Source organism: Xiphophorus hellerii, chromosome 24 (genome assembly GCF_003331165.1).
Source record: "Xiphophorus hellerii strain 12219 chromosome 24, Xiphophorus_hellerii-4.1, whole genome shotgun sequence".
NCBI classification, from domain to species: Eukaryota; Metazoa; Chordata; class Actinopteri; order Cyprinodontiformes; family Poeciliidae; genus Xiphophorus; species Xiphophorus hellerii.
In genome coordinates, this window is record NC_045695.1 from 2,873,320 (window position 1) to 2,886,770 (window position 13,451).

The 13,451-nt window shown below is 38.5% G+C and overlaps 2 protein-coding genes across 5 annotated transcripts in view; one reads left to right on the forward strand and one right to left on the reverse strand.

The window, feature by feature from the left end:
• LOC116716214 (sodium channel protein type 2 subunit alpha-like) overlaps positions 1 to 796 on the reverse strand; it is a 39,205-nt gene extending 38,409 nt beyond the window's left edge. For 2 of the 4 annotated variants that reach the window (XM_032557108.1, XM_032557109.1), the window contains exon 1: positions 506 to 789. The gene's annotated coding sequence lies outside the window, so the exon portion shown is untranslated. Of the gene's footprint in view, positions 1 to 505 lie in introns of all 4 variants that reach the window. The other 2 variants (XM_032557113.1, XM_032557114.1) reach the window with 2 other exon arrangements.
• A 4,398-nt stretch (positions 797 to 5,194) lies between these two features.
• On the forward strand, positions 5,195 to 13,138 carry LOC116715600 (cordon-bleu protein-like 1). Its single transcript, XM_032556075.1, has 10 exons — positions 5,195 to 5,417; positions 6,488 to 6,646; positions 6,790 to 6,991; positions 7,078 to 7,345; positions 8,219 to 8,260; positions 8,370 to 8,449; positions 8,525 to 8,719; positions 8,840 to 8,939; positions 10,875 to 11,864; positions 12,494 to 13,138. The coding sequence occupies exons 2-10, from the start codon at positions 6,558 to 6,560 to the stop codon at positions 12,499 to 12,501; spliced, it is 1,974 nt and encodes a 657-aa protein (XP_032411966.1). The 5' UTR covers positions 5,195 to 5,417; positions 6,488 to 6,557; the 3' UTR covers positions 12,502 to 13,138.
• The last annotated feature ends 313 nt before the right edge of the window (positions 13,139 to 13,451 follow it).

The following is a 13,451-nucleotide window of genomic DNA, read 5'->3' on the forward strand; positions in this document are numbered from 1 at the left end:
ACCCTCGGGTATAATTTCAACAACAACAACAAAAAAAAGATCTCGAAAAAATTCGTTACCAGCACGCGCAGGTCGTGAAAGATTCTAGTTTTTGTCTCACACAGGTTTGTTTGTCACGACGAAAAGACAATTTGATTCGTAACAGGGGTAGATTTCCTCTTTAATGACTGGCTGGTTTTACATAGAGGAAAAAAATATACATTAACCTTTGTTTTACATTTGAAACCTCATCACTGAAGGAGAAAAATATGCAGAGGAACAACGCTGAATATGCCTGGCGAGCGCGCAATTAGCGGAGGGATATCATAGAAAAAAGATAAAAACACCACACCGAAGCATAGACCATTGATGTTACATGGATTAATTTATCACAAAAACGCTTAAAAATTACGTCACACAAAATTGGCAATTAAAATGGGAGAGAAACCACATATTACTGAGTCCCAATAAACTGTCAGGCTACATATTTTTTATGTTCAGTAAAAAAAAATATGTGAATACTTACCACCATTACGGTGCCCAGCAGGTGGGGACCCTGAAGGTAGAGCCCATATCCAAAAGAATAATCCTACAGTGATTAAATGGGTGGTCAGTCAATGCGAGATTTAAAGGCTTTTCCCCTTCTTTTGTGAAATCCCGTTAGGCGAACGTATAATCATCTAATAAGCGACTCTTTGAAGCTTTTTTCTCCCCTCCTTTTTTTATCCGCCCTTGCTTGCCGTGGAGAAATCATTCCGCGCTTCCGGTTGGTTAGCACGGCGCGGCGGTCTGGGAGCGAGTGTCGTTAACACGGGAACCGTCACAAAATGGCCCGTACGTGCAGCACTTCTAGAACATTTCAAACCACGGTTCGAGATGCGAGCAACCTGTTGTCCGTCACCAAAAGAAAAAGCCAGAATTTCTCAATATTTTAAAGTTCAGGTGATATTATATTTTATAGGTCGATTATTATTATTATTATTATTATTATTATTATTATTATTATTATTATTATTATTATAAAGTTTACTGTTGTGTTATTATTGTCTACTTTATTATTATATTATCATCAATTATTATAATATAATTTTTGATAATTATAATAATAACAATATATGTATTATTGGTAGTATTATTTATTGTTATGTTTTTCTTAACTAGCATTTTTTATTTTGCTTTCTTTTCACTCATAGTTCTTTGACCATATATATAAAAAACAACATATGAATTATGATGTATCAATGCTCATTATTTAATTTTTTTTTTCTGATCATCATAATTCACAATGGTTTAATAACGTGTTCGATACTTGTTTAGGTTTTCAGACACGTGCAACCTCACGTGGCGACCACCTTAGTGTCCACAGACCACGTATTCTGCGAACGAGGCGTTTCACTCTGTCCATCTTTTCTGGAGAAACACTGCTACCTGCCGGATAATTTGTGGAATTACACAACCTATGTTACGTAAAGGGATATGGGACGTTTATTCAATGTGGCTGACAGGAAACATGGCCTTTGTAAAGGAAGTTATGTCGTTAGAAAACAATGACGTGAACAAAAATAAATACAATTCTGTATCTGGAAAACAGATTTTGTTTTATGTATTAACACATACTGGAAGAGTTTCAAATCAGTCTGAAACTGACAAACACACAATTCTCTACATGTTTTATATTAATCAATGCATTAAAAAGCAACGCCACTCTACAGTCTACCAGCTTTTTCCAAATTATCTAAAATCCTTTAGTCCATACTATGCACAGTTTAAGAAGTATTTATGTGTTTGTCTGGTCCAGAAAGGTTTTTATTAAAACAGTGCCAAGTGAGAAAAGCCATCAGCATGACCTTTGAGAAGAAATTGTTGTTGAATAAAAGACAAATTTCAAACAAATTGAAGTCCACTACTCTAGACTGAGAAAGACTGTAAAAGTAGAAAAAAAATGTAGACAGACACTCCAAGAGTGTACACCATTGTTTCTGAAGCAATTGTTTCTGCCTATCAGTTGGAGAAGTCAAGATGGCCACTTTCAAAATATGTGACATCCATTACTCCAAACTGTGCTCAAAGACGTAATAGAAAAGATCTATCTAAAAAAAACAACCTGAAAACAGAATGCAGAAGTGTGGAAAAAGTAGCTTCACTTTTGCTGTATGACAGTAGGTACTGTGGAAACTCCTTAAAAACTTTGTATGCAAAGTTAAAATTAAAACCACAATTTTTTATTTCCTCCCAATATTGAAGAACAGTTACAGGTAATATTTTTTTTTTCAGAATTTGGCAGCAGGTCTTAGGTTTGCAAAGTTACATCTGGCATCTCCATTGAACGCTTGGATTGAGAAAAGCAACGCCATCTTCGCACATAACTGTACAGCTGCAGTTATGCATAAAGTATTGTGCCTACAATAATAATAATAATAAAACAAAAACATTCAAATATTGTCAGTTGAACAAAACCCCTGTTGTAGAAAGGGGAAAGCGTCATTCTCAGGGTGGACACACACCCTTGTGCTCAGTGAACCACGTCCTTCTCACATGGCTGAAAGGAGTTTCACTTCAGTATGGGAACATATTTGACACCTCATATAAACACACCCTTATAATCAGGCTTGATGAATGCATTTCAGTTAGTGTTTTATAACCTTAGAATTTTACAAAACATATCTCAAGTTTGCTGCCATGCTATTATATAGAGTTACAGCATGGGAGAAAGTAGACATAGTCAAAGTCTACAAAACACCATATTTCTTAGGTATTACTTTGTGTTTTTGACGCTATACAGAGAACTGTAAGCTATCAAGTTATGGCATGTGCTAAATCTTTATGTTGACTGTTCATATAGTCTTATACACACAAAGCTACAAGACTGCTACAAGGTAACATATCAAATCTACAAGGAACACGTTTATAATTCCAGTCTTCATGCTCAATGCTAGCACCTATTAGGGAATCCCAACTGAGTTAAGTCACTTAGAAATATACTATCAGATTTATGCAGGGTTGTAAAATGAGTCAATGCAAACATCTTCTAAAAAAAAAAACCCAAAACATTATGTCATGTTTTCCTTGAGCGTCGTATTTCACGGCTCTTTGTGAATTTGCAGTCTGTTTCATTAGCAGCAGAGGGAGAAATTTTGAAGCCTTGTTCGAACACTGGCTAAAAGTGGCTTGTACTTCACATGTCATCGTCCCTGTTGTCTGCTGCTTTATGTGCGTGAACATTTGAGATGCTGAAATCGGAGTAAATGTGGGAAAACACAAAGACGTGTAGGAAATCCTAATGTGTACATCACTAAAAAAATTCGTTTTACAACCTAATATTTAGAGAAAAGCTTGATTGTGGGGGAATGCTATGCTGCAGTGAAATGCAGAAATATTAAACCGCTTTGGGCCTTTTTAATATTCTATGTTTATTTGGGAGGATTTGACAAAAGAGGGTTGAATAAAGCCACATTTCACAATTTTCTGATGCATGTCTGTGTGCATTATCTATTTGTTGTGGAGTTGCTCCTTCCAAGAAACAACAGATTTCGCCGTGACACATGGAAACAGCCTGGATGGTGACTAAACAGGTTCTTTGATTACTTCACAGTCGTCAAAGAAAGCTCATTATAGCAGACAGTCACACAGTGATCTGTTTACCGCAGCCAGCCCCCGTAGAAACCCACCGAGTCTCCAGTGACAGACTTCATCATGAGATTACGAGATTACAGCAGGTGTGGACATGTGTTCCTCAGACTTGATTTGATTAAAACAGCTACTTAGATACTCACATGTTCTCAGATGAAGATCACTTTGTGTTTATGTCACAGCTGTGCGACTCCCTTTTATTTATTTTGTTCCTACTCAACCAGACTGTGTTCGATTTAATTGAACATTTTCATTATCGTTATGTCCCTACGTTTACCTTCAATATTTCCCTTCAACTCTGATGAACCTCTGTTTTCCTGTGGTCTCCACATCATGATGATGCCACCATCCGATTTGTTACATTTCTCTAATGTATTTATTTATTTTCTTTTTTTCCCCCCCATTCAGTTGCATTTTTAAGAGTATAACGGAGCTTTGCTTTACCGGGTCACCAGGAGCAGATGCATCTCACTCTCGGAATGAGGCACACACAAACACAGACATGTAAAGTGCTGTCATGTGACTGGGCAGGGCCTCATAGGTGTGGTAGCCTTAGACTGCTGAACAGGGATTAGAAGGGAATAGAAATTTCTCCATCTCCAACTCTTTCTATCACTTCACAGAGCAGAAGAGACCGCTGAAGGAGAATGAGACCAATCGGTGGGCACAGGTTAGTGAGCAGCGCATAGGTGGATTTATTAGAAGAGTTTCTGAATGTGACAGCATGGAGAGGCAGTCTTCCCGCAGCTCTAATCCCTCTGCTTTAAGAAACACAGTAAGCTTATTTAGAAGCTAGCATTACAGAGAGCTAGCCATGTTTACAAGAGTTTAGCTGAAGGTGTTGGTATTATCAAGTATTTTACTTCTTAAATTAGTACCTTCTTTACATATATAAAAACAGCACATTTCTGTGTAATCCTTTTTCTATCCATATTCCATATCATTTAAACTTTATCATATATATGTTTTTAATACAACTTCAGTCTTCAGTATTTTTAATGAAGCTTTATGTGACTAACCAAGAGCGCAATTGCGAACCTTTTGGTCTTTGTGCAAAACTAACAGATCATCACAAAGGTGGAGCATGGTGGTGGTAGGATTATGCTGTGGGGATTCTTTTCCAATTAGGTATAAGGAAGTTGGTCAGAGTTGGGAACCATGCAAATCAGAATTTTCTATGTAAAAATATCATTTAAAAACTCTTTATTTTCCTTCTTTTTCACAATTAAGTGCTATTTTGTGCTGGTCTGTCACAGAAAATCCTCTGTTTGTGGTTGTTATGCAAAATGTCGCTTAGCAGATACCTTAGGATTTGATGTATTCAGCAAAATTACAAGATGTCTTGATAATATCTAAAGGAGAAAGCAAGTCACCGCTCCACTGATTCAGAAATAGATCGATTTCTAAGGGAGGGGCAAAGGGGAAGTACGCCATTCTTGTAAGGACCGCACCTGATACAAGCTACATTATAAATTAAATAGATACTCTTTATAATATCGGCTATGTAGACAACAAAAGTAGCTGTAGGTAAAAATAAGCAGTGGTGGGTGGTCGTGTGCGCGCGCGTACCACCGCGCTGGGAGGAAAAAGAGGGCAGGCGCGTGCTGACGAGTTGACACACAGCTGTTTAGCTGGCACGCCCCACTGACCTGATGTAAAATCCAGTGAGACGGACTGCTGAGTTTAACCGAACTGGTTGACGAGGCCGAACTGCACCATACTGAGTTTAAGCTGAGCACAGAGAGCCATTAAAGAGCGACTGGCAAGGACGAAGAGTGACGAAGTAAAACTTACTGAGGCAGCCGACGGTAAGTTGCTCCGTCATTCCCTGGGAAACGCTGGAGTTAGCAGCTGTGGTTTCAACTGAGCTCTACCTTTACTTCTTTAACTTTTGAGGAACTTTACAAGGCTAAACTAGAAAAATAACATATTTTTCAGCATTTTATTTAGACTTGAATTTGATAAGCTAAGTAAAGGAATTGTTTTGGCGTACTTGAAACAGCTGCGTTGCTGCACTTTAAGTGAAGACAGGGCCGATCCTAGATTTTATGGGGTCCTATGCTTGATTTGTGTGAAGGGCCAAAGGTGCCACACTACACTATATAAATAATTAGCTTTTCTTATTGAAGTAAAATTATAAATACATAAATATAAAACATGTCTAAGTTTCTTAAATATATAAATAATTTTGGGACTTGTTATTCAAACACATTTTATGTAAAAATCATTCAATATATTTCAGGTTTTTTTTAAATTGCTCCACATTTTATGTACTATAGTCTATCTTGAAATAATTTAATCTGTCACTTTGGTTTGTCATGTGGACATCTGAACGAGCAGATCAGTTTAACTGAAGGCCTGCATCATGAAATAAACATGCTGCAAACTCAGGAGTATGAAATATTTAAAGTAAATGAATCATGTTTTGAAATATTTTCCCACAATGAAATATGTCCCCATATTTTATTAACCTCACACCCTTCCCTCTAAAAAAAAAATCTATTTTAATAAATTTCTATGTTCTGTTAAATTTTTTATGAGCTTTCATTTTTCTCCCCAAATTTTCTAAACTTATTTTCTACCAAATTTTAGTTGTACAATCTACACCCATTTTAGTCATATCTAATCACACTAGTAATATATATTAAAAAAACTACACTCAGTCAACTTTAAACATTTATTTTAAAATAAAAAAAGCTGCTCTGCACATTTCATGTAACAGTACATGAAGGTATTTTCACAAAATAAAATCCCTCGAGACAGAAACTATATTTTTCATGATGCATTTTGCTATATATTGAAGTTCTTGAAATCCTTTTGCAAATCTTACATTCCGTGTATGAACTGCTTTTTATTTGGTGTACAATCTGTGTTTCAGGAGGTTAACCTGATACTGGACGCAGTCTCCGATTCCCAGTGGACCCTGAGTGCTCTGTCTGTCCCCTGAGATGGATGAAATAAATCCGCTAGAAAGGGAACACTCGCTGTGCGTCGTTCTCCCAGCGGGGATTGAAAAGAACATTACAGTGCATGGAAGGTGAGCTTTATCGCTTTTTTTTTTTTTTTTTTAAACACATCTGCTGGAATCTGTAAAACCTTTATGTGCTACAACACATATCACAACTGCATCTTAAGTAGGGTGAGAACACTAATGAAAGTTTTTTTTCTCTCTCTCTTCAGTAAACCAGTGATGGACTTACTCGTGACACTGTGTGCAAATTACCATCTCAATCCTTCTGATTACACTGTTGAGTTCCTGTCGCCTAACAAGAACAACATCAGCTTCAAGCCAAACTCTCCTATCGGCTTGTTAGAAGCTGAGAAGATTTTGTTGAAGCCTAAATGGACTGAAGAAAAAACGAAGAAGCCGTACATGCCCGAAGTAGGAATTATTAAAAATAGGGGGGGAAGGGATTTAGAAGCAACATGTGTTATTAAAAAGTATTTTTTATTTTTTTTACATTTCAGGCAACCGTACGTCTACTGATCAACTACAATAAGTCCCATAAGACAGTGTTGCGGGTGAATCCCAGGCTGCCGCTCGAGACGGTGCTGCCGGCAGTGTGCGACAAGTGTGAGTTTAACGTGGAGACGACCGTCTTACTGAGAGACCTGCAGTCCAAAGAGCCGCTGGATTTGACCAAGACCTTGAACGACCACGGATTGAGGGAGGTGTTCGCTAAAGACACAGCAGCTCAGGACTCCGCAGACTGCCAAAACAAGACAGCTGGAAGAGGTATGTTGAATAGTAGACACACAGAGACCCTCTTTTGGCTTTTATTTAAGATATAAGGTGTGTATCGTCTTATATTTCTCCATAGATGGGGGCGGGGGGGGAAAAACTGCCAAAAGTAATTTTTTTTCCAATACTTGTCGCTTTACAGCTATAGCCTTTTTTTCTTTAATCGAATGTTATGGAATGGATAAAGAAAACCACCTAATTGCCATTGGAAAAAATCAAAATAATGACCATAAAATTGCAGTATGTACATTTTATAAAAAATATTTTTCTAAGTATTTGTTAAAGCTGTCAGCATGTCATAAAGGTTTAGCATGAGACAAAAGACCTGTAAAAAAGGCAAGCTCTTCTGCCTTCTCCCAGTGCTAACTAGAAACGACCAATTAGAGGCATAAGGAGGATCTTTGTGCTGCCAATCATGCCTGTGTTCATGCCGCTTACCTCCCACCCTCCTAAGGCTAGCTAGCATTGCCACTGATGATGGCGGATAAACGTTATTTTTTTTTCTGTAACGGTGAGTGGTCTCTCCACCATTAGCACATTTACCAGCGCATTCACGGGGTTGATTGACAGCGCTATGACCTTCCTCCTGGCTCTGATTGGTTGTTTTTTGTCGGGACCACTTCATTTCTTCAGACGGCAATAGTAACACGGGGAGGAGGTAGCGCCGCTCCATCTTTTCTCATATGAAACTGTCACAACATTGTGTTAGTTTTAACAAATATGTTTTGTTTACCAACTTGTTCTATAGGTTGACTTATGGAAGTTAGAATATGTGAGAAGGAAATTGAAAATAGCCAGAAGTTTCTCAATGAAAAGCATATTTTTCTGTTGTGTAGAAAAGATTTTTCTGTTTTCTTGTTTTAACAGCTGGCACACCAACAGAGGTCATCTCACCAACTCCATCACAAGGTAGCACACACACACAAACAGACGCATATCATGACTTAACATGCACGACCCCTAATTATGTAGTGTGTAATATGCCAGTTTTTGCTCTACTAATGTTGGTATTTCTTAGACTTGCAAAGGAAGGAAAGGAAACAAAGGAAAAGAGGCTTCTTTAGCTTTTTCAGAAGACGCAAGAAGAAAAACGAAACGGTATTTATTCTGGGTTTTCTGGAACTTGATTGAAAGTGTTTTATTTTTATAAGCTCACGTTTTACTTTTCGGTAGAATGGGTCAGTGAGTGCTCCAACGTCTCCTGGCCTGGGGAAGCAGGTGAGAGTCCGTGGGAATTCAGAGAGCGTTTTGTCAACCAACACCCTGCCGGCCGACACGCCCAAAAAACGCCCAGCGCCGCTGCCACCTGTTGCCGTGTCCCAGAGCGTCCCTAGCAACCTGAGCACCTGCTGTATCCAAGGAGCACAGGTATATCAGGAAATATGCATTCTCTTCCTCTCGTTTTAACAACTCCAAAACATTTTTTATTGTATTTTGAAATGAATTCAGGCAAATAAAAATTCATTTTGCAAAAAATGTCTTCCGTAGTCATCTGGAGAATTTACTTTAAGGAGTACGAAGAGGAGGGCTCCACCGCCTCCCTGTGCAAGCACACAATATGAGCGGAGAGAAGAAACTAATGCGGGAGGTAAGATTTTTCAGTTGTTGTCTTTATTTTGCTCCTTGGTGTTTATTAATAAATACCGCTTTAACAGTATTTAAAAAGAAATCAACGGGTTCCAAACTCTCTGAATTACCAATTTTCCCTCAAATCCTCGCAGCGTCACTCAATGCCAAAAGACATCACATTAAATCAAGATTAAATGTCACTGCAAATGGCATCAAATGGAAGATTTAGCAGCTAAATCCGTAGCTTTTTATCAGTGCTGAACAGTTTAACCCCCGTTTGGGGCAATTAAAGTAACCCTTGTTCATAGAGCGTATTGGTTCCTGCCTGTTTGGAGATAAATCCCTCTATTGTCCACGCTTTCATTCCCTCTGTATTAATCTGCCTGCTGTTTCCCTGCTGCTTCCCCTCTGGCTGCATTGCTCCCTCTCATTGATTCGCTTTTAGACACAGGAGGTTTTAGTTTACACGAGAAGCATTTGATCATGGCAGTTTTTCTAAGTGCTCCAATTAATGACCTAATTGCTTCCAACTCCAGCTTTGTTTGTGTTTGAACCCACGTGTCGCTTTGCTGAGCTGGTGTTGGTGTAAGACTGGAAAAAACAACTCCCAGCCAAGACTTTACGGTCGGCAAACATCCTCCTTGCACTGTGGAGGCCTCCCGTAATCTAGAATTCCCTCTCTGTTGATGGATTTGCTGGTTATTTGCTGCTGCTTGTTGGAGGTTTGTGAGCATCTTTATGTTCAATGTGAAAACCTTTCAGACTGAAGCTGAGCTCTTTCTCCTTCCTGCTGCAGACTCTGTTCCCTGAAGGGGGTGATTGAGGGATCTGCTCTTCCTCTTCTCCTTCCACCACCCCCCTCTTCCTCTCTCCGTCTACTTCCTGCGTTGGCTTCTTCCTACTTCCCATTCGTCTGGCTTTCATGGATATTGCCTTTACATCATAAAATCTGTTTTCAACCTTTTTGGCCTGAACATATCTGATCTTTTTTACTTCAGTTTCATTATGGGTGGTATTTTACAAATGCATCATGGTGCCTCTTAATCAACAAATTTGACAAACTATGAGAGCATTATTATTTTTAAAATGATAAATGTTCTGTTTTATTCAATTCCTTGATATAGTACATATTTACTTCTGTCATTACAACTTATAAGTCATTTTTATGTTTTGTTCTTGATTAAAAGCTTTTTTTTGTAATTTTTTAAATAAAATTTTTTGCTTTCAAAATAAAAGTAAACAGAATTTCAGTACTTGAGATAACACGAATGCCTTTGTTTTTAATTTTTCACAAGCTGTCGAATCAGCAAGCATTTCTCCTCCACTGAATTTTTTTTTTAGATTTAATTTATAAAATGAATTGCTAAAATAATGACTTAATGTGGCAGCAAGCAAAACTGAAAAAAAAAGCTTTTCTGTGTAACATTGGCGATGGAAGTTTAGGGTTTTTACAATAGATCAACACAAATTTGTGCATAATTGTTTTTGTTTTTTTTCTTAAGATTTTCTTTCAATAATGTCTTTTTTTTTCTTGCTACTTTTCCATAAATGCCAAAACGTTTTAAACACACACTGGATTCCTGTTAGGTCATAAAAATAATCCAAGGTGTGAAAGCAGTAAAAAAAAAAAAAGGTAATGCTATCTACACCACAAGTATTTGAATCATGAAGAGCTTCACGGAAACAATTTCAACCAAATTGGCTACATATTTTTTTTCTTCCAATTTTCCCTTTTCGAGAAGAGCTCATATTTCAATAAAATTCTTCAGATAATTGTTTTCTGTTTTTAACCTGTAAATAACTTGAAGAGAGCTTACTGAGAACCTTCTAAGGCAATACAAAGATAATTATTTTTCACTGGTATTCCACTTTAGAAGAGAGGAAAGTGTTCTTTCTTTCTTTTCTTTTCTTTTTATAAATTGTCGATTTTTCCCATATTCCCTATCGTCCAAAGAGTCCCTGAAGACTCTGGAAGAGCTGAGAGAGACTGATGATTCCTTGTCCTCTTCAAGCCCATCACTGACTCGTCTGCAGGAAGCGCCCGACTCATATCGCCCTTCGTTTCGAGGGAGAGACATGTCTGACGCCCGCTCGGCTCTCGCTAAAGTCCTCACGTCCTCGGTCTCCAAAGGGACGCTGGTGAGGCGTTTGAGAAACTCCGCCGCCTTCCCAAACTTCAACATGTCGTCCTGCGTGTCTACGACTTCAAAGTGTCTGGATGAGGGAGACCGTTGTGCAGAGCGTGAGTCTGTTTTCAGATCTAACCTCCCGACTGAGAGCGAGTGGACGGAGCCAGGACAGAGGACTGGATGGACTACCTTTAAAGTCATGCCCCTAAAGAAACCGGCTTTCTCTGATCACAAGATGACGCATGACACTCAGGACTGCTCTGAATTGCCTTTCATTGATTGCAAAGAAACAAACAAGAAACGGAAGGAAGAGGAAGAACCAGAAGTTCCACCAGCGCCAGTGGATGGTTGTGATGGCGAAACGGCCAATGATAACTCAGAAAATCAGAGCGAGTTTGGTCTGAGTCCTAATGCAGACATGGTTCCATGTAGTTCATGCACTGTTGAAGAGGATGTTTCACATGAAGAAATTGAAGAGGATGTTTCACATGAAGAAGATGAGGAAGCTGCCTTCCCTCCCCCTCCTCCACCTGTTGTTTTTACAGAGGACATGGAAACTGTGGAGAAAGAAGATTCCCAAGCTAGTCCTTTCTTCAATGGGCACATGAAGGCATTTAGCGTAGCTCACAACAACGCTTCCTCCACTGTATCTGACCAGACGACTGTGGCGCCGTCCAGATTTGCCCAGGCAGTAGCCCTGGCTGTGCAGAGGGCCCGCCTGAAGAGCCTGGGCCTCGGCGTGGGCTCAGGCCCTCAAGCCTGCAGCGGTCCAAACGGCACTCTTCCATCGCCTTCCAGGTCCTCATATCAGTATGGTAAGTTCCTACTCTTCAGTGCCTTGCAAAAATATAAATATCCTTTTTCAGTATAAAACAAACTTCATTATTATTTTAAGTGCAAAATGTTTGTATATTTTGTAAAGTTTTGGCTTAATTGCTGCTCTGAATATGTTGCTCTTCTAGCAAATCTCCTTTTGTGATTCTGAACACTCTAGTTAACAATTAATCGATTACAAAATTAGTTGGAGTATTTCAATAATTAATCACAATTACTCCAATTAATTGTTTCAGCCCAACATTGATCTAAAGCATAGTGTTGTAATATTGGTTGAGTGTTTAGAGTTGTCCTGTTTATTAAGGCAGTTTGTTTCATTGGATTTGAAGTAGTGGTGTCAGAATAGAAATGCAAATTTGTGCCACAATTTTTAGACTTTTGTTTTGTAACTGAATTTAAAACCACATATTTTCCTTTCCCCCCCTCACAATTACTCTATGTTCTACTTTGTTTTGGTCTGTCACAGAAAATCCCAATAAAACACATTTGAAGTTTGTGTAATGTGACAAAGTGGAAATGATGACAGGTATTAATGCTTTTGCAAGGCACTGCAGTATTACCTGTTGGTTGACTCTCCACTTCTTAAACATGTTTGTTTTTTTTTCTTTAGGTGCCTGAGCTGCGTCTGTGTCCAGCTGCATATGAGGCTCAGCTTTCAGCATGGACTAAAGACACCGGGTTTAGGGTTTGACCTAAGCTAGACTAGCTCATAGTTTTCCATAAGCTATGCTGTTTTTCTTTTTAGTTTTCATTTAATGTTCATGTGTTTAAACAGAAATGCTTTGCTCTGGAGAATGCCAAATGTACAGGTTCGAGTCGCTGATGGATTTATATATATATATATATATATATATATTTTTTTTTTTTTCTTTTCAGTCAACATGTGCCAAAGTGGATATAATGCTGATTTGAGAGCTTTTAGTTGTTTATTTAAAACAAAGAAGAAGTAACCTGTATTAATAGTCCTTTTTTGAAAAATATATTTTTTTTTAGGGTGGTTTGGTTTTCAGCCAGCAGGTGGCAGAAGAGTGTTGCTTGTAAATTTACAATCCAAACAGCATATCTTTTTTTCTTTTTTTTTTTTTTTAGTAAGATTTTCATCTAATCCATTCTAGTGGATTTATCCCTGAAAATACGCCACACAATTTTATTGCAATTTTAGTCAAAAATGATTTGTTAATTGTGTTTACCGAGTAGCCATGAAAGCAACATCGGTTTCAGGGACACGCCTAGAATAAAAAAAGTCCAACAAAAAGCTGCATGTATTATTGCATTTTTGATCATTCCCAGCAACAAAATAAGGGGGGGAGGTAAAAAAAAAAAAACCTCCAACATTCTTGTTGGAAGCATCAGTTTTATGCCAAGCATTTCATCGCCCTTGTGAGTAAACTCGGTCCACTTTGCTCACATGCACTCGCTGTTGTCTTCAGCGGACCCATACCTTGGGGGAATGCTGCGGAGCTATACTTGGGTGCCAAAAGAATCCGTGCTACTATATGTATTGATCCAGCCGTGGCCTTGGAGGAACAGCGGGGAGCTGTGTGAGCTGGAGACCCAGCCAAAACCGC